The sequence below is a fragment of the Bos javanicus genome, chromosome 18, assembly GCF_032452875.1.
Source record: "Bos javanicus breed banteng chromosome 18, ARS-OSU_banteng_1.0, whole genome shotgun sequence".
NCBI lineage: Eukaryota > Metazoa > Chordata > Mammalia > Artiodactyla > Bovidae > Bos > Bos javanicus.
Genome location: NC_083885.1, coordinates 62,048,369 through 62,070,147, shown reverse-complemented (window position 1 = coordinate 62,070,147; position 21,779 = coordinate 62,048,369). Strand labels below are relative to the sequence as shown.

The 21,779-nt window shown below is 43.3% G+C and overlaps 2 protein-coding genes across 2 annotated transcripts; both read left to right on the top strand.

Annotated features, from left to right (window-relative positions):
• The first annotated feature begins 6,890 nt into the window (after positions 1-6,890).
• LOC133229890 (histone H2B type 1-C/E/F/G/I-like) lies at positions 6,891-7,297 on the top strand. Its single transcript, XM_061386647.1, has one exon. The coding sequence runs from the start codon at positions 6,917-6,919 to the stop codon at positions 7,295-7,297; it is 381 nt and encodes a 126-aa protein (XP_061242631.1). The 5' UTR covers positions 6,891-6,916.
• A 6,118-nt stretch (positions 7,298-13,415) lies between these two features.
• Positions 13,416-18,431, top strand: LOC133229889 (cationic amino acid transporter 3-like). Its single transcript, XM_061386646.1, has 11 exons — positions 13,416-13,810; positions 14,514-14,672; positions 15,695-15,872; positions 16,070-16,182; positions 16,351-16,573; positions 16,727-16,866; positions 16,969-17,071; positions 17,262-17,458; positions 17,658-17,824; positions 18,097-18,205; positions 18,373-18,431. The coding sequence occupies exons 1-11, from the start codon at positions 13,438-13,440 to the stop codon at positions 18,429-18,431; spliced, it is 1,821 nt and encodes a 606-aa protein (XP_061242630.1). The 5' UTR covers positions 13,416-13,437.
• Positions 18,432-21,779: the final 3,348 nt, after the last annotated feature.

Here is a 21,779-nt window from a genome sequence, read left to right as displayed (position 1 = left end):
GGAGTTCACCCAGACTCACGTCCATCGAGTTAGTGATGCCATCCAGCCATCTCATCCTCTGTCGTCCCCTTCTCCTCCTGCCCCCAATCCCTCCCAGCATCAGAGTCTTTTCCAATGAGTCAACTCTTCGCATGAGGTGGCCAAAGTACTGGAGTGTCAGCTTTAGCATCATTCCTTCCAAAGAAATCCCAGGGCTGATCTCCTTTAGAATGGACTGGTTGGATCTCCTTGCAGTCCGAGGGACTCTCAAGAGTCTTCTCCAACACCACAGTTCAAAAGCGTCAGTTCTTCAGCGCTCAGCCTTCTTCACAGTCCAACTCTCACATCCATACATGACCACAGGAAAAACCATAGCCTTGACTAGACAGACCTTTGTTGGCAACATAATGTCTCTGCTTTTGAATATGCTATCTAGATTGGTCATAACTTTCCGTCCAAGGAGTAAGCGTCTTTTAATTTCATGGCTGCAGTCACCATCTGCAGTGATTTTGGAGCCCAAAAAATAAAGTCTGACACTGTTTTCACTGTTTCCCCATCTATTTCCTATGAAGTGATGGGACCGGATGCCATGATCTTCGTTTTTTGAATGTTGACCTTTAAGCCAACTTTTTCACTCTCCACTTTCACTTTCATCAAGAGGCTTTTGAGTTCCTCTTCACTTTCTGCCATAAGGGTGGTGTCATCTGCATATCTGAGGTTATTGATATTTCTCCCGGCAATCTTGATTCCAGCTTGTGTTTCTTCGAGTCCAGCGTTTCTCATGATGTATTCTGCATATAAGTTAAATAAACAGGGTGACAATATACAGCCTTGATGTACTCCTTTTCCTATTTGGAACCTGTCTGTTGTTCCATGTCCAGTTCTAACTGTTGCTTCCTGACCTGCATATAGGTTTCTCAAGAGGCAAGTCGGAGGATCTGGTATTCCCATCTCTTTCAGAATTTTCCACAGTTTATTGTGATCCACACAGTCAAAGGCTTTGGGATAGTCAATAAAGCAGAAATAGATGTTTTTCTGGAACTCTCTTGCTTTTTCCATGATCCACAGGATGTTGGCAATTTGATCTCTGGTTCCTCTGCCTTTTCTAAAACCAGCTTGAACATCAGGAAGTTCACGGTTCACATATTGCTGAAGCCTGGTTTGGAGAATTTTGAGCATTACTTTACTAGCATGTGAGATGAGTGCAATGGTGCGGTAGTTTGAGCATTCTTTGGCATTGCCTTTCTTTGGGATTGGAATGAAAACTGATCTTTTCCAGTCCTGTGGCCACTGCTGAGTTTTCCAAATTTGCTGGCATATTGAGTGCAGCACTTTCACAGCATCATCTTTCAGGATTTGGAATAACTCAACCGGAATTCCATCACCTCCACTAGCTTTGTTTGTAGTGATGCTTTCTAAGGCCCACTTGACTTCACATTCCAGGATGTCTGGCTCTAGGTCAGTGATCACACCATTGTGATTATCTGGGTCATGAAGATCTTTTTTGTACAGTTCTTCTGTGTATTCTTGCCATCTCTTCTTAATATCTTCTGCTTCTGTTAGGTCCATACCATTTCTGTCCTTTATCGAGCCCATATTTGCATGAAATGTTCCTTTGGTATCTCTGATTTTCTTGAAGAGATCTCTAGTCTTTCCCATTCTGTTGTTTTCCTCTAGTTCTTTGCATTGGTCACTGAAGAAGGCTTTCTTATCTCTTCTTGCTATTCTTTGAAACTCTGCATTCAGATGTTTATATCTTTCCTTTTCTCCTTTGCTTTTTGCTTCTCTTCTTTTCACAGCTATTTGTAAGGCCTCCCCAGACAGCCATTTTGCTTTTTTGCATTTCTTTTCCATGGGGATTGTCTTGATCCCTGTCTCCTGTACAATGTCACGAACCTCATTCCATAGTTCATCAGGCACTCTATCTATCAGATCTAGGCCCTTAAATCTATTTCTCACTTCCACTGTATAATCATAAGGGATTAGATTTAGGTCATACCTGAATGGTCTAGTGGTTTTCCCTACTTTCTTCAATTTCAGTCTGAATTTGGCAATAAGGAGTTCATGGTCTGAGCCACAGTCAGCTCCTGGTCTTGTTTTTGCTGACTGTATAGAGCTTCTCCATCTTTGGCTGCAAAGAATATAATCAATATGATTTCAGTGTTGACCATCTGGTGATGTCCATGTGTAGAGTCTTCTCTTGTGTTGTTGGAAGAGGGTGTTTGCTATGACCAGTGCATTTTCTTGGCAAAACTCTATTAGTCCTTGCCCTGCTTCATTCCGTATTCCACGGCCAAATTTGCCTGTTACTCCAGGTGTTTCTTGACTTCCTACTTTTGCATTCCAGTCCCCTATAATGAGAAGGACATATTTTTTGGGTGTTAGTTCTAAAAGGTCTTGTAGGTCTTCATAGAACCATTCAACTTCAGTTTCTTCAGCATTACTGGTTGGGGCGTAGACTTCGTTTACTGTGATATTGAATGGTTTGCTTTGGAAACGAACAGAGATCACTCTGTCATTTTTGAGATTGCATCCAAGTACTGCATTTAGGACTCTTTTGTTGACCATGATGGCTACTCCATTTCTTCTAAGGGATTCCTGCCCACAGTAGTAGATATAATGGTCATCTGAGTTAAATTCACTCATTCCAGTCCGTTTTAGTTCGCTGATTCCTAGAATGTCGATGTTCACTCTTGCCATCTTGTTTGACCACTTCCAATTTGCCTTGATTCATGGACCTAACATTCCAGGTTCCTATGCAATATTGCTCTTTACAGCATCAGACCTTCCTTCTATCACCAGTCACATCCACAACGGGTATTGCTTTTGCTTTGGCTCCATCCCTTCATTCTTTCTGGAGTTATTTCTCCACTGATCTCCAGTAGCATATTGGGCACCTACTGACCTGGGGAGTTCCTCTTTCAGTATCCTATCATTTTGCCTTTTCATACTGTTCATGGGGGTTCCCAAGGCAAGAATGCTGAAGTGGTTTGCCATTCCCTTCTCCAGTGGACCACATTCTGTCAGACCCCTCCACCATGACCCGCCCATCTTGGGTGGCCCCACACGGCATGGCTGAGTTTCACTGAGTTAGAGAAGTCTGTGGTCCATGTGATTAAATTGACTAGTTGTGGGTCTGCCCTGTGATGCCTCTCGCAACACCTACCTTCTTACCTGGGTTTCTCCTACCTTGGACATAGGGTATCTCTTCACGGCTGCTCCAGCAAAGTGCAGCCACTGCTCCTTACCTTGGACGAGGGGTAGCTCCTCTCAGCCCTCCCGTGCCCGCACAGCCACTGCTCCTTGGATGTGGGGTTGCTTATTAGAGTAATGCAAAAAAGAAAAAACTACAATCAGGTATTACGTCACACAAATCACATTCAGTTCAGTTCAGTTGCTCAGCTGTGTCCGACTCTTTTCGACCCCATGAATTGCAGCATGCCAGGCCTCCCTGTCCATCACCAACTCCCAGAGTTCACTCAGACTCATGTCCATTGAGTCGGTGATGCCAACCAGCCATCTCATCCTCTGTCATCCCCTTCTCCTCCTGCCCCCATCCATCCCAGCATCACAGTCTTTTCCAATGAGTCAACTCTTCGCATGAGGTGGCCAAAGTACTGGAGTTTCAGCTTTAGCATCATTCCTTCCAAAGAAATCCCAGGGCTGATCTCCTTTAGGATGGACTGGTTGGATCTCCTTGCAGTCCAAGGGACTCTCAAGAGTTTTCTCCAACACTACAGTTCAAAAGCATCAACTCTTTGGCCCTCAGCCTTCTTCACAGTCCAACTCTCACATCCATACATGACCACTGGAAAAACCATAGCCTTGACTAGATGGACGTTTGTTGGCAAAGTAATGTCTCTGCTTTTGAATATGCTATCTAGGTTGGTCATAACTTTCCTTCCAAGGAGTAAGTGTCTTTTAATTTCATGGCTGCAGTCACCATCTGCAGTGATTTTGGAGCCCAAAAAGTAAAATCTGACACTGTTTTCACTGTTTCCCCATCTATTTCCCATGAAGTGATGGGACCAGATGCCATGATCTTCATTTTCTGAATGTTGAGCTTTAAGCCAACTTTTTCACTCTCCTCTTTCACTTTCATCAAGAGGCTTTTTAGTTCCTCTTCACTTTCTGCCATAAGGGTGGTGCCATCTGCATATCTGAGGTTATTGATATTTCTCTTGGCAATCTTGATTCCAGCTTGTGCTTCTTCCAGCAAATCACACTGGCCATCATCAAAAAATGTACAATAAATGCTGGAGAGGGTGTGGAGAAAAGCGAGCCTTATTGTGCTGTTGGTGGGAATATAAACTGATATAGCTACTATGGAGAACAGTATGGAGGTTCCTTAAAAAATTAAATTAGTATAACTACTGTTTAACCACTGATCGATGATTGCTGGATCATCGAAAAAGCAAGAAATTTCCAGAAAAACATCTATTTCTGCTTTATTGACTATGCCAAAGCCTTTGACTGTGTGGATCACAATAAACTGTGGAAAATTCTGAAAGAGATGAGAATACCAGGCCATCGGACCTGCCTCTTGAGAAATCTGTATGCAGGTCAGGAAGTAATAGTTAGAATTGGGCATGGAACAACAGACTGGTTCCAAATAGGAAAAGGAGTACGTCAAGGCTGTATATTGTCACTCTGTTTATTTAACCTATATGCAGAGTATATCATGAGAAATGCTGGACTGGAAGAAGCACAAGCTTGAATGAAGATTGCTGGGAGAAATATCAATAACCTCAGATATGCAGATGACACCACCCTTATGGCAGAAAGTGAAGAAGAACTAAAGAGCCTCTTGATGAAAGTGAAAGAGGAGAGTGAAAAAGTTGGCTTAAAGCTCAACATTCAGAAAACGAAGATCGTGGCATCTGATCCCATCACTTCATGGGAAATAGATGGGGCAACAGTGCAAACAGTGGCTGACTTTATTTTTTGGGGGCTCCAAAATCACTGCAGATGGTGATTGCAGCCATAAATTAAAAGACACTTACTCTTTGGAAGAAAAGTTATGACCAACCTAGACAGCATATTAAAAAGCAGAGACATTATTTTGTTAACAAAGGTCCGTCTCGTCAAAGCTATGGTTTTTCCAGTGGTCATGTATGGATGTGAGAGCTGGACTATAAGGGAAGCTGAGCAATGAAGAGTTGATGCTTTTGAACTGTGGTGTTGGAGAAGACTCTTGAGAGTCCGTTGGACTGTAAGAAGATCCAACCAGTCCATCCTAAAGGAGATCAGTCCTGGGTGTTCATTGGAAGGACTGATATTGAAGATGAAACTCCAATACTTTGGCCACCTGAGGCAAAGAGCTGACTCATTTGAAAAGACCCTGATGCTGGGAAAGATTGAGGGCAGGAGGAGAAGGGGATGACACAGGATGAGATGGTTGGATGGCATCATCGACTCAATGGACATGAGTTTGGGTAAACTCTGGGAGTTGGTGATAGACAGCGAGGCCTGGTGTGCTGCGATTCATGGGGTTGCAAAGAGTTGGGCCTGACTGAGCAACTGAAGTGAAGTGAACTGAACTGAACCGTATAACCCAGCAATCCCACTACTGGGCATATACCTTGAGAAAACCATAATGCAAAAAGACACATGTACCCCAATGTTCATAGCAGACAGAACTTGGAAGAAACCTAAGTGTCTATCACCAAAAAAGTGGCAGGCAGATTCTTAACCACTGGGCCACCAGGGAAATCCCATTTGTCTCTTTTAAATTCTGTGCAATGTGATGTCAGAGATTGCATTCTCAAGTCTTAAATCTGTGTCCTAACATTATTTTAAACTCATTGCATAGTTTCTTCTATTATGTTATGGTTGTTTTGAAAAGTTTGAATCTTTTAGCCATGTAGAATTTATTTCAGTATAAGGTATGTGGAATAGATTCCAGATAATTTGTCTCCAAATGCCCCAGTGTTGTTAAAGAAGGGAGTGCTTATTTCTTCCAAGTCCCTTATGCCCATTTTAGTTCCTGGTACACAATGGGCCCTTTGGCATGATTAAATGGATGAACTTTATAGTCTGCTTCTTTTACTTGACCACATACTGTATTCCGTAGCAGCATCACATTGTTGAATGATGTAAACATTGCTGCTGTTGAAGCAGAAATTTATTTCCTCTGTCTTCTTAGGTTCTGGAGCCTGCAAAACAAACAAACAAACAAACAAACAAAAAAACACCCAAACAGATATAAGGCAGATTAACAAGAGAAAAAAAGAATTCTATATGGGACCAAAAAAAGCATAATCTGCTAAATGATTAAAGTTAATCTAGAAAGATGGTACTGACAGTCCTATGAGCAGGGCAGCAAAGGAGATACAGACATAAAGAACAGACTTTTGGACTCAGTGGGAGAAGGAGAGGGTGGGATGATTTGAGAGAATAGCACTAAAACATGTACATTACACTATGTGAAGTAGGTATCCAGTGGGAGTTTGATGCATGAATCAAGGCACCAAACGCTGGTGCTCTATGACAATCTGGAGGGGTAGGGTGGGGAGGGAGGTGGGGTGGGTTCAGGAGGGAGGGGAGACATGTATGCCTATGGCCGATTCATGTTAATATATGGCAAAAACCATCACAATGTTGTAAAGTAATTATCCTCCAATTAAAATAAATAAAATTTTAATGTGAAAAAATAAGCCAAAAATTAAAGAAAAATAAGTTGTAAAACAGTGAAAAAAAGTTATAGGCTTATATACTCAGTTTACTGAGTTTACTGAGTATATAAGCCTATATAAGTATATAAGTTTACTGAGTTTACTGAGTATAAAAGCCTGTAACTTTTTTTCACTGTTTTACAATTAGGGTTAGGGTTAGGGTTATACTGTTTTACAATTTATTTTTCTCTAATTTTTGGTTTATTTTTACAAACTTTTCATTTCAAGATCTTTCTGTGTTGTTGGGTGTTGTCATTATAGACATGCCTGAACCGGCTAAGTCTGCTCCTGCCCCTAAAAAGGGCTCTAAAAAAGCTGTGACCAAGGCCCAGAAGAAGGACGGCAAGAAGCGCAAGCGCAGCCGCAAGGAGAGCTACTCCGTGTACGTGTACAAGGCGCTGAAGCAAGTCCATCCGGACACCGGCATCTCGTCCAAGGCCATGGGCATCATGAACTCCTTCGTCAATGACATTTTCGAGCGCGTCGCTGGTGAGGCATCGCGCCTGGCGCATTACAACAAGCGCTCAACTATCACATCCAGGGAGATCCAGACCGCCGAGCGCTTGCTGCTACCTGGGGAGCTGGCCAAGCACGCCGTGTCCGAGGGCACTAAGGCTGTCACCAAGTATACCAGCTCCAGGTAATGCCTAGCCGCTGTTAACGGAGAAGGCAATGGCACCCCACTCCAGTATTCTTGCCTGGAAAATCCCATGGACGGAGGGCCTGATAGGCTGTAGTCCATGGGGTCGCTAAGAGTCGGACACGACTGAGCGACTTCACTTTCACTTTCACTCAGTTTACTAGCAGAAAGAGTGTGGAGAAAAGGCTTCTATGGGAAGAAAAAATGGGTTTCTTTAGGAAAAAAAGGTTGAGAGAACAAACAGGAGATGAGAAACCTTGTAATAATGTTGTTCTATGCAGATATCAGTGGTCTTTTCACCTTATTCAGGCTATGCAACTCTGGGAGACAGGAATTAAAGTCACAGATTAACTCACCTTTATCTTCTTGGGAGTGGCCCTTCTCCAAACAGAAAGTTTCTTACAGCCTTATTTCCCAGAATTCTCTGCTCTGAGTCAGATAAGGGAAGCTTGGAGGCTTATTTCTGCATCTGTTGCATCTCAAATGTCTTCTCTTTAAAATAATCTTTTTGCTAATTCTGGGGTTTTGAGTGGGTTTCCACACAATCAACTAAAACTCTTCACAATGGCTTAAGCCACTTCACTACATCTTGTGTGGTTGGTTTTTCAAAAGTTAATGTAAGAGTCAACTAGTACATTTTGATTCCATGTTGGTGGTTTATGTCCAATGTTTTAGCGTGTGTGTCACTTGATGCGTGCTATAATCGTGCCAACTCATCACCAGCTGGCACCCCAACCACCCAACTCTGCTCCTTGGTTCAGGGCTTTTCCTTCTCTGAAGCGTAGTGCTCATTACCTCTTCCATTCTCCTTCCCTTCTCTGGCTGTGTGCTCAGGTCTCCCAGAAAACAGAGCTCCTTGAAGAAGAGGACCAAGTCACCTTTATCCTCTTCCCTCCCCGTGTGCAAGGCTGGGCACAGCCACAGTGTTTCTTGTATGCTTGTGCTGCTTGAATCAACATCATAGATGTTAAGCTCCCTTTCTTCTGGTTGGGGTCCAGCTGGGCTTGGGGGTTCCCCACACTGGAGTGTCTCAAGCCACATTTAGAGTATGCGAATTCAAGTAGTGTTAAAAAAAAATGGGTGTGAGAACGATTGTGAGTACAGGCTCCAGTTTTACAGCCCCTACTTCTCAGGGTTCTTATTGATGAAATAAATTTAAGTATCCACAGAAATAGTCAATAAATAGTGTATAATTGGAGAAGGAAATGGCAACCCACTCCAGTGTTCTTGCTTGGAGAATCCCAGGGACGGAGGAGCCTGGTGGGCTGCTGTCTATGGGGTCGCACAGAGTCAGACACGACTGAAGCGACTTAGCAGAAGCAGCAGCAATTGAAACAGAAGAGAGTTTTATTTGAGCCAAACAGGACAATGGTTCTGAAGGCAGTCTCTCAGAGCTCTGAGGAACTGCTCAGTTGAAGCTTGGTTTTCAGCATGTCTTTTTTTTTTTTTTTTGCCCCCCCCCCCCCCCCCCCCCGCCATTCAGCATGTCTTATGTCTTATTCAGATACAGCACACACATTGATTCCTTCAAAGTTTCAAAAGAGACAGACTTGGTACATAGACAGCAACAGAGCAGGACCCTGGTGTCTGGGAAGGAAAGCTTATCTCCCAGGGAGTGTTAACATATATAGCATGAGTAGGGAGTTGCTCATCCTTATCTTCAAAACAGATGTTCTTTACCTCAAGGGTTAAAGCAGATGAGCTGTATCTCTGAGACTATATCCCCAAATTGAAAGCACACTCTGGAAGAGACATCTGTACAACAATGTTCTTAGCAGCATTATTCACAATAGCTAAAACATGACAGCAACCCAAGTGCCCACTAATGAACAAACGGAGAAGCCAGTTGTGATATGTACATGTGTATGAGTCAGCTATTCTCTTGCTCTCTGTACATCCCCTGCCCAACCTGCTCCTGGTACACCTACATGCTACTCATATGTGAAGTGAAAACCACTCAGTTGTGTCTGACTCTTTGTAACCCCATGGACTATACAGTCCATGAAATTCTCTGGGCCAGACTACCGGAGTGGGTAGCTTTTCCCTTCTCCAGGGGATCTTCCCAAGCCAGGAATCAAACCCAGGTCTTCCATATTGCGGGCAGGTTTTTTACCAGTTGAGCCACAAAGGAAGCCCAGGAATAATGGAGTGGGTAGCCTATCTCTTCTCCAGGGGATCTTCCCAATCCAGGAATTGAACCAGGGTCTCCTGCATTGCAGGTGGATTCTTAATCAACTGAGCTATCAGGGAAGCCTTCTACTACTCACATGACTTCATTCTAAATCATAATCTAATCAGTAAATGCCTATATATTTTACCCAGCTAGCTAGTAACTGTTCTAATCTGTAACTTCTCCACCTGGAAAGCTTATCAAAGGTCTAGTGAAGGGTGTGTTCCTCTGCTGGTTTCCCTGGTAACTGATGAACGAACCTGATGTTAATTCCCCCTATAACTAGTCACCTCCCCCTCCCCCCAGTAGTGAAGATTGCCACCATGTCCTGCCTACCCTCTGGGACACATGGTTGGGGTGTCACTCCAGGACCTTGCTTGAAACATGTAAGATTCCCTCTATCCATTAAAAGATGACTCTGGGCTCTTTCTTCAGTCTTGAGGCTGGGCAAGTACAGGGTTTGCAGGCTTGAGGGGTGCAGCCCAACAATATACACAATAGAGTATTCTTAAGCATTAAAAAGGAAAGGAATTTTAACACATGCTACAACACGGATGAACTTGTGGACATTTAACTAAGTGAAACAAGTCTGACCAGAAATGACAAATATATATAAGTGAAGTCTCTCAGTTGTGTCCGACTCTTTGCGACCCCCATGGACTGTAGCCTACCAGGTTCCTCCACCCATGGGATTTTCCAGGCAAGAATACTGGAATGGGTTGCCATTTCCTTCTCCAGGAAATCTTCCTGACCCAGGGGTTGAACCCGGGTCTCCCACATTGTAGGCAGATGCTTTACCATCTGAGCCACCAGGGAAGTCCAATATATATGTGATTACACTTAATAATATATAAGACAAATATATATGATTACGCTTAAATGAAGTACCTAGAATGGTCAGGTTAGTAGAGACTTAAAGTATGATAGTGATTGCCAGGAACTGGGAAAGGAGAAAGGGGAAATTGTCCATAATGGGTACAAAGTTGAAGTTTTACAAGACCTAAAAAGGTCCGGAATTCAGTTGCATAAATGTGAGAGTACGTAACACTAGGCAACTGTAAACTTGAAAATGGTTCAACTGGTAAATTTTATGTTGTGTGTACTTTTTTTTTTTTGCCATAATTTAAAAAAAAAAGCATTTCAGACACACCCTCCGAGGGTAACCACACAAGAGTCAAGGCTGATAGTGACTTTACAGATGCTTCCCGCCAGCCCAACCCCATCCCCACCTCAACAACTAGGGGCTAAAGAGTTGTCTTTAGTGAGCGGGGACTTTTCTGCTTCAGTTTTTAGAGATGTATCAGCTCCAGCCCCTGTTCTTGTTGCTGTTCAGTCGCTAAGTCATATCCGACTCCTTGTGACCACATGGACTGCCGCACGGTGGGCTTCCCTGTCCTTCACCACCTCTGGGAGTTTGCTCAATTCGTGTCCAATGCCAACCCTACACAGCTTAAGCTCAACCTCCCTGACTCTGATCCAGTGTTTCAGGCTCTGCTCCAAGAATCAGGTAAGACTTGGGAAACCCTCTTCTGTAGGAGACTGGGTGCTGAGTTCACATCCTCTTAAAGAGACCTCTGCAAGCCCAGAGTGCAGTGGGGTCAGCCCAGCTCCTGACTGAGGGTGTAGAGACCCATTTTCTAGATGAAAGCAGAAGGCGCTATGAGTTACAAGCAGAATTGTTTGAGATGAGGTGGGGGATGGGGAGACTGCATTAGTGCTTGAGGCACTGAGATGCCTTTTTCTTGATTGGTGTTCAAACAACAGTAAAGGTTACCCTTACAGAGGTTTATGATATGTGGACCACTAACTTCAGTCTCCTGTATACTGTTAGTCCTTTGTATCTAGGAGTTCACCCTCTGCAGATATGGGGGTGACTGTAAGGGACTTAAGTATCCATGGATTTTAGTATCAGCAAAGGATGACAGTATAGTGATTTTTATTAAACCATCTTGGGGTTTGTTACATCCAGCAACTTGGTGAAGCTGGCAGTAATATTTGCAGCAATTTTTTAAAATGGTAGTAAAACATACATAACATAAAACGTGCCATCTTAACATTTTTAAGTGTACAGTTCAGTAGCATTAAGTATATTTACTCTGTTGGACAACTACTCTTCAGAATACTTCTCGTCTTGTAAAAGTGCAACTGATCCATTAAACAGTAACTTCCCATGTCTGCCTCTCCTCAACTCCTGGCAAACCACCATTTTACTTTCTGTCTCTAGGAATTTGACTATTTTAGGTACTTCGTAGATGTAGAATCATACAACATTTGTCTTTTCATGACTGACTTATGACACTTAGCACAATGTTATCAGGATTCCTCCATGTTGTACAATGTGTCAGAATTTCTTGTCTTTTTAAACCTGAATAATTTTCCAATGAGCCTTTAAATCACGTTGTATTTATCCATTCCTTTGTTGATGGACATTTGCTTTGCTTCCATCTTTTGGCTGTTGTAAATAATGCTGCTTTGAATATGGATGTACAAATTTCTTTTTGAGACTCTATTGTCAGTTCTTTTGGGTGCACATCCATAAGTGGAATTGCTGGATCATATCGTAGTTTCATTTTTAATTTTTGGAGGGACCATCCTAGTTTATCTACAACAGCTGCAGCGTTTTACATTCTTACTAACAGTGTACAAGTGTTCATCAACAGCATTTGAGCAAGAAGAAAATAGAGATCCAGAGCAGTAAATGACTTCTTCAAATGCACAAGGGTAGTAAGGGAGCCAAGATTTTAATCGTGGTTTCCTGGGTTTTTTTTGCCTTACTCTTAACCAGAATGTTAAAAGTGACTTTGGCATGTCAGGGGTGGAAGCCCCCTGATGGTGACTTGTGGTTCTCTGGGTCAGCCTTGCCCTGCAGAGCTAGAGGGGACATTTCATGCCCTTAAGAAGCAGGAAACAGAATCCTGTCATTTCTGATTCAGAATGATGGTTAGTTTCCCCTCTCTCCAGGCAGTTGGAAAACCACTCTGGCTTTCTGTTTTGACTGAGCTGGGATAGAACCTGTCCTTTCCCACAAATTCCATCTCATTCTGCTCCAAATCAGAGTTCCTATTCCATGTCACTCTGGAAGCAATGAAACAGAAAGATACCAGGTTTCCTTTTCTTTAAAGTTTCTTTAACTGGCATAGTAATTAAATTGATATGAGACAGATTAATGAATATAATTCGCTACTTATTTTTTGTTGCATTCAGTCACTAAGTCACATCCAACTCTTTGCGACCCCCTGGACTGCAGCACACCAGGCTTTCCTATCCTTCACTGTTTCCCTGAGTTTGCTCAAACTCATGTCCATTGAGACAATGATGCCATCTAACCATCTCATCCTCTGCCACCCCTTTCTCCTCTTGCCCTCAATCTTTCCCAGCATCAAGGTCTATATATTGGACACTATAAAAACTATGAGACTCAAAGACACATAACTGAGGCTTATATGATATCACAAGCTAAGGAGTATAGGGTAGGTACTGGGTCTTCAAACGGGAGGAGGCAACCCACAGGAAAACAGAAAGAGCAAATGCTTGGGAAACAAGTGTTTCCCACTCCGTGCAGACAACTATTTCTGAGATAGACTCAATAGCAATAGTGTCTTCCTGATATACACGCCCTATCTAAATTATCTGAGCCATGAAGGGACAGGCAAAGAACTTCTCTTGAGGCTGCTGAGTCTTAACTGTCTTCAACTTAACACAATCCATGTGCCAAAGTGCACATTTTAGGGCAACAATTTCTACTCCCCATCTCTTTGAGCAACACTTCAACTAACTTTTGAAGCATATTAAAAGGCTTCTTTATGTTTAAGGAGACAAAGCTGAGAGATGAACTTGCCCAATGTGTCTTTTTATGACCAGCTCCCAATAACTCTGTTGCTCCATGGAATTGGATGCCAAGGGTGGACAGGCAAGCTTGACGACTTTGTGTTTTGTTTACTCAGCAGATCGTGGTCTCCTCAACTCCATCTAGGATGCTGTGTCAGAATATTCACCAATTTGGTCAGAAGCTGGTCCGCAGGAAGCCACTAGAGCCCAGGGCAAGGGCTGAGGGTCGCCTGCTTCGTTGTCTGAACATTCTTGATCTGGTGATCTTGGGTGTGGGCAGCACCTTGGGGGCTGGTGTGTACTTTCTGGTTGGAGATGTGGCCAAGAACAAAGCTGGACCAGCTAGCATCATCTGCTTATTGGTGGCCGCACTGTCTACTATGTCGTCTGGGCTCTGCTATGCTGAGTTTGGGGCCCGGGTACCATGTGCTGGTTCTGCGTATCTCTACAGCTACGTCACCGTGGGACAACTGTGCGCCTTCATCATTGGTTGGGACCTCATACTGTCCTTTGTCATTGGTGAGGTGATGGGGTGGGGGAAGATGTGGGGCTTAAGATCAGGAAAGTAGGAGGGGTATTAGTGTCTTCATTCATTCATGAGCACTTTGTCACCACCCTGACGGGTGAAGTGGGTATTAGTAGCAGGAAAAAGTTACAGCTTCCTCCTACTCAACTCTATCCTGTTTCCGTAAATGATGGGATAAGAACTTCGAAGGACAGAAAACTGTAGGGAGTGGGTGAGAGGGAGGCGTGTCCCACAGGATCATTCCTTCACCATATGGAAGTCTTTGCTCAGTTGTTAACGTCATGGGATTTTCCATTATCACTCAATGAAAATTTTCAACCCTCATCGCCCAACCCTCCTGGTTCCACTTTCCTGTTATATTTCCTGGCCCTACATTAATCTCCTCTTAACACATTAACTTGGAGAAATGAATGGCAACCCACTCCAGTATTTTTGCCTGGATAATCCCATGACAGAGGAGCCTGGTGGGCTACAGTCCATGGGGTTGCAAAGTGGGACATGACTAGTGACTGAGCAAGCACAACATATTAACTAGTTGACCCATTTGTGAATCATCTGGGTCTACTTTCCCCACTCCTGGAAAAAACTCTGGTATTTGGTATTTGTACACTTTTTCCCCCCAAAATATATCCCATGGTGCAAATTAAGGGTTCAATTTATGTCTGTTAATGAGCATTCCCTCTTCTGCTGCTGCAGGCACTGCCAGCCTGGCCAGGGCCTGGAGCTCCAGCTTCAACAACCTCGTTGGGGACTACATCTCTCAGGGGTTAGAGGAAACTTTCTCTCAGTATATGCCCAACTACCTGGCTACGTACCCAGACTTTTTTGCATTGGCCCTGGTACTGCTGCTCACAGGTGAGACAGGGATCAGTGATAGGATGGAAAGAGCGGGATGTGGGATGGGGGGAGCTGGGAACTTGGCTGCAGAAGGCTTGGGGCTCCAGACTAGTGGGGAATTAAGACTGGAACAAAGGGTGTGAGATAAGAGAGGCAGGAAGGCACAACACAGACTGTTGTTTCCCATCCTTGGCATTACCGACAATTTGGGCTGGATTGTTCTTTGGTGGAGGGAGCTCTCCTGTTCACTTTAGGTTTTTCTTTTAATCATTGTCAGATTTTGAATAGCATCCCTTCCCTTTGCTGGTTAGATAATGATGACCCCACCCCACGCCCCTGCAAACTGTGACACTCAGAATGTCTCCAGACATTTCCAAATGTCCCTTGGGAAACAAAATCACCCCTACCTGATAATCATTTGGGCTTCCCTGGTGGCTCAGATGGTAAAGAATTCACCTGCCATTTCAGGAGACCCAGGTTTGATCCCTGGGTCTGGAAGATCCCCTGGAAGAGGAAACTGCAACCCACTCCAGTATTTTTGCCTGATGAATTCCATGGACAGAGGAGCCTAACAGGCCACAGTCCATGGGGCCGCAAAGAGTCAATCATTTACCTAGACTTACAAATTTCTTCCTTGTACTGAAACTGAAGATGTTTGCTTAATTGAGAAGAAATTCACACAAGATTAAAATTAACCATTTAATCTAATAAATCCCCTAGGTTTACTGAGATATTTTTGACATACAATCTTATATAATTTTAAGTACAAAGAGATGATTTTATTGATGTGTTTGTTGTGAGATGATTGCCACAATAAGAAATTAGCCATCTGAAAGTTACAACTCAGTGGCATCTAGTACATCCAAAATGTTGTGCAACCGTCACCATCTAGTCCAAACATTTTCATCACAACAAAAGGAAACCCTGTAACTCTGTCCATCTCTCACCTACCCAAACTCAGTCCTCTGAAAACCACTAGCTTTCTCTCTGTGTCTATGGATTTGGTCATTTTGGATGTCTCATATTCCATCTTTCCACAGGAGTACTGATTCTGGGAGTTCGTGAGTCAGCCCTGGTTAGCAGAGTGTTCACAGTCATCAACATCCTGGTTCTCATCTTCATCATCGTCTCTGGCTTCATTAAGGGAGACCTGCACAACTGGCAGCTCACAGAACAGGACTATACACTGGCTGCAGCTGGATCCAATGACACCTATAGGTTAGGAGGATTCTCTTATCCATAGTAATGCTTGTGGGGGTGCACAGAGCTGAGACTGTGGTGGGGAATAGAGAGACCTGGGATAACAGATTCAACGATGGGGGTCCTGGAGCACAGGACTGGTGGTTTTAAGGGAGGAGTCTGGTAGAGATGGCTGAACACACCTCACGCATGTTCTTCCTCTTCTCTCACCATAGCTTGGATCCTCTAGGTTCTGGAGGGTTTGTGCCTTTTGGCTTTGAAGGGATTCTCCATGGAGCAGCAATGTGTCTCTATGCTTTTCTTGGTTTTGACATCATTGCCACTATAGGTAACAAGGTCATTGTGTGTCCATCAGGGGTTCAGGCATAGTTGGGGCTGCCCTTGGGCAAAGGGGATGGTAGTAGGTTAGCTTGCTTTTAAGAGGTGCAAGAAGTTGTTGATTTTTTGTTTTCACCCCGGTGCTTTTAGTGACCTAGTACCTCCACCACTGTTGCAGGAGAAGAAGCCCTAAACCCTCATCATTCCATCCCCTGGAGCATCATGATCACGATCTTCATCTGCTTTTTGCTGTATTTTGGTGTCTCAGCGGCACTCACCCTCATGGTGCCCTACTACCTGATTCACCCTGAGAGCCCCTTTGCACAGGCTTTTGTCCATGTTGGATGGAGCGCTGCCAGATATATTGTGGCTATTGGCACCCTCTGTGCTCTTTCATCCAGGTCAGTGTCAAAACTTTGTCTCAACACACTGTGAAATTACCAAGTGTCTTAGCCCTTAGAATTGAGAGACAAGAAGGAAAGCATGAAGACTAGGGAGAGAAACCCTGGTCTGTCCCGCTTCTCCACATCCCATGTTTCCATTTCCTCTTCTAGCTTGCTGGGTGTCTTGTTCCCTATGCCCCGTGTGATCTACTCAATGGCAGATGACGGGCTCCTTTTCCGGAGACTTGCCCGGATCCACGCCCGCACCCATACCCCCGTCATGGCCACCTTGACTTCTGGAATTTTTGCAGGTAAATAAATAATGCTCATTCCTTCTTCGATCAGTTTTCTTAGCTTGGATATTCCCACTGGTTTCTCACTCTTTCTTCACTGTGTTTTTGCCCTGATTTTAGCGGTCATGGCATTACTCTTTGAGCTCAGAGATCTTATGGAGCTCTCATCAATTGGGATCCTGCTCGCTTACATCATGGTGGCTTTTTCTGTTCTTGTTCTCAGGTGAGACCCCACGACACCTTGACTGGAGGTCTTGACATTGTGGGGATTGATGGGATGGTAATTCTCTTCTGCCTTCATGCTGCCTTCTGAATTTTCCGCTATGGTTAAGTTGGGAAAGAGATGGACTAGACTGTCTGATGTTGGATGAGTAAAAACTGCTATTAACGTTGCCTTCATACCTCTAATTCAGATACCAGCCAGATCAGATCTTAAGCAAGAATGAGAAAGCAAAAAATGAAATTGAGATTTCTGAATGTGCAGCAAGTCCTTCAGAAACTGTACCTGAAGCAGGAATCTCAAGGATTCTAAAGAGTCTGTGGTTCTCTACCAGCACCACCCCTACCTGGAAATCTGGCCAGATTGTCTATGGATGTGCCTTCCTGCTTGGTGAGCAGTGGGACTTCTCTTTGGTCATATTCTGAAATTGATGGGATGTGGAAGGAATGTCTCTTTTTTGTCAGCTGAGGTGTCTTGGAGAAATGATGGCCCTTCCTGATGTGGGCAGCCTGGGGAGGGGTGTGACCTGAGGTCCTGACATCTTTGTCTTCTGGGTCCAGCCTGTTCTCCCCTACCTTGACCCCTGCAGTTTTCCTGATGACCATCCTGAGCCTGATCCTGGCTCAGTGGCCCAGACGTGTGTTCTCTGGAGACCCCATGCTCACAACAGTGACTGTACTGCTGCTACTGCTCATCACTGGAGTCACGGCCATCATCTGGAGGCAGCCTCAGAACCCCTCTCCCCTTTACTTCAAGGTGGGTGACCTTATGTGTCCAAAGTGTCCACCTTCAGTGAATGAAGTCTGCTTGCTTTGAGGTCTAAACCTCCTTTGCTGGACCAGGGAAGAAGGGGAGTTGCTAAAACAAACGGACCCTTCCCTGACCCACACTCAGTGCTTTACATACACAATCTCAGTAGGCACTGAACATACAGCCTGAATTGGACTGGAATCTTCCCAGTATGTGGGGTAGGGTCTCCCTTTCAGACATCTGGGTTGTGTTCAGGGATGAACCGACTCTACCCACAGGTCCCTGCTCTGCCTGTCCTCCCACTGGTGACCATCTTTGTGAACGTTTACCTGATGATGCAGATGACCTCTGAAACCTGGGTGCAATTTGGGGTCTGGAATGTGATTGGTAAGTTATTTTCTTGGAAAATGAGATCCCTTAAGTGGCTGAACCCATCCATCTTCCTACTGCCTCTCCCCTAAACTGTGTCAGGTGCTGTAATAGGAGACCTATTGGGCATTTGTAAGTGGGGAGAGAGCCTACTTTCCCTTAACATTGTCTCATTTCCCTCCCAGGATTTATCATATACTTTGGATACGGGATCCGACACAGCTTGGAAAACAATGAGCAATAGCCAGCAGCCTCCACCTTCCAGACTTGACAAAAACATCCCTGGTGCTGACTCATCTTAACCAGAGGAAGTAGATGCTGTGTGGAATCCCTCCATGCACTGGAAATATTTGCTGATTCAAGGGGCACTGTGAGCTTCTATGGGATGTAAATGTGGGATGCATTTAGAGACCTATATACATTGCTGCTGCTGCTGCTGCTGCTGCTGCTAAGTCACTTGTCGTGTCTGACTCTGTGTGACCCCATAGACGTCAGCTCACCAGGCTCCCCCATCCCTGGGATTCTCCAGGCAAGAACACTGGAGTGGGTTGCCATTTCCTTCTCCAATGCATGAAAGTGAAAAAATGAAAGTGAAGTCGCTCAGTCGTGTCCAGCTCTTAGCGACCCCATGGACTGCGGCCTACCAGGCTCCTCCATCCATGGGATTTTCCAGGCAAGAGTACTGGAGTGGGGTGCCATTGCCTTCTCCATATACATTGCTAGTGGACACAATGACTTTAATGTTATGCAGTTGTAAAGTAAACTTTTCAAAGCATAATATGCATACTGAAAAGTCCATGTTTCATAAGTGTACAGCAAGCTGAATTTTCACAAAGGAAGTCCAAAAATGTAACCACCAACCAGTAGAAAAAATAAAATATTAACTGGCACATAAGAAGCATCTTGGGCCAATTTCCAATAAAAACACAGAGTTTTTTCCCACATGGGGAAAAAACATAGGTAACAATATGTTGTGTCAAGAGTTGCACTTTACATATTAAGACACAAATATGTCGGAAATAAAAAGAAGGTAAGAGATACACTGTGCAAACAATAACAAAAAAAAGCTAGCACAGTCATATTAATATTCAAAGTAGACTTTAAGAAAAAGAAAATAACAGATGAAGTGGATCATTTCATAATGATAAAGGGAAAAGGTTATTTCTTTTTCCTCAGCTATTGAGATGTAGTGTGACATTGTGTAAATGATCGTTTGTCTTTACTTTTCTGTCAGACTCTTAGAGCTGCTCAACATAGTCGATGAGAAAAAGTTCTTAATTGAAACACAGAAATAAAAATGAAACACCCTGCATTGCCAGAGGCAAGAGTAAGGGATGGGAAGTAATGGTTGTTTAATAAATGGTTACAGTTGAGTGGAACTAAAAGATAAGAAGTGAAACTGGAGAGACAACATATAAAGCTGTTGTGCCGGACAGTATGCTTGAAATTGAGATAATGGACGTTGAAGATGTTGGTAATAATGAAGTATAGCGTTGTTCATGGGAATGAATACCTGAAGTAGAGTGAAGGAGGGATGGAAGAGAAGAAACTGACTAACAAAGTTATTAGAAGAATTAAAAACCAGATGGAGAAGGCTGAACAGAATTAGGCAAATCAGTATCTTGAAGGACCTAGTGAAATTACAGACTTAGGAAACAATGGAGACTGAAACTGTCAGGTGAGACTGTGATGGAGGAGGCTGACATCACCTGATTGCTGTTCTTCCCTTACCGCTGGGGGACAGCCAGATACCCTGTGTTACCCAGTGTGCTGTAACAGGCAACACAGAACACTGCCCGGAACACAGCCCTGATGAAAAGTTGAGTCAGAAAGTCATCAAGCCTCCAGATCAACTATATAGCTTATAGAAGACATGAGGGATAGATTCACATTTCAACTGAAAATGCAATCTTCCAAAACCAGAATGTGGACAGTTCTCCAGGGAAGAAAAATGGTGCAGTTCCTGTAACAATTAAATGATATGACCCAAAATGGACATTAACTAATTAATTAAATGATATCACTCATACAGGCATACCTTGGCGATATGGCTGGTTTAGTCTCAAACTTCTGCAATAAAGAGAATTGGTAATGAAAGGATATATTTTTTAGTTTTCCAGTGTATATAGAACTTATGATTACACTACACTATATTCTATTCAGTGTGTATAGCAATCTGTCCAAAAAACACTGTACATGCCTTAATTAAAATTTTTTTTTGCTAAAAATGCTAAATACCTATTGACAACATGAAGTGGCTACAAACCTTAAATTTGTAAAAATGCAGTATTAGCAAACCATAATAAAATGAGGTGTGCCTATACATTTGCGTGTGTGTGTACATATTAGAATATGTATATGTTGGGACTTCTCTGGTGGTCCGGTGGTTAAAACTCTATGTTTCTACTACAGGGAGCACAGGTTTGATCCAGGGAGCACAGGTCAGGGAACTAAGATCCCACATGCTGCACAGCATGACCAGAAAAATAAGAATAAATTGAAATATGCAATGTATAATTAATATGCAATAATACATACATAAAATATATTTTTTATATATTGTAAGGTTTCTTGTTTATCTAAATTTCACTGTTCATTCTATCTAGGTGTCTTTTACTTTTATTTGCAAAATCTCTCACCCCTTGGTCTCTGCTTATGCTCCCTGCATTCTAATGTCTTTTTGTAACTTTAGCGACACAAGGTAGGACCCACTCTAATGACCTAATTTAAACTTAATTACTTCTTTAAGGTGCTATCACCAAATACAGTTATATTCTGAGGTCCTCGGAGTTAGGACATTTACCTATGAAACTGAGAGTAAGGAGACACAGTCAGCCCATAAAAGTCTGACTACTATTTTCTTCCCAGCACCCAAAACAGTGTCTGGAAAACAGTAAGTGCTCAGTATTGTTAGATGAGATATATAATGAAAGAATCTCAAGTGTATGTAAAATTTCACATGCCCCAATATGGAGAAAATTTTATTTACAAGATGTTATCAAAGGGAGCGTGCAGTATTTGTTTGGGAAAAATATTTTGTTAAACTACTTGACATGGAAAATGAGTCTTTAAAGCCATGTCTCATCTATGAGTGGTTCTAGCTAAACCATTTTGCAGGAGAAACAAAATACAGGGAAAAATTGGGAAGAAGAGAGGAAGGTGGTGAAGGGGTTCTATAAGGTGAGAATGTCTTCCCTTGATCTGGTCTCTCACTTACATATGAAAATCATGAAGTGATGGGTGTAGGTCTCATGGTAAGTTATGAAGAAGTTTTGAAAATTATTGTTATTGACCTAAATTGGTTAGAGCAGTGGTCCTCAACTTTTTTGGCACCAGGGACCAGTTTTGTGGAAGACAAATTTTCCATGGGAGACGATGGTTTGGGGATTATTCAAGCAGATTACACTGTGCACTTTATTTCTATTATTATTACTTTGTGATATACAATGAAATAATTACACAGTTCACCATAATGCAGAATCAGCGGGAGTCCTGAGCTTGTTCTCCTGCAACAAGACAATCTGGGGGTCATGGGGGACAGTGACACCCAAAGCGTGTTACTTATGTCCGGTCTACTCCATCATCTCATTTT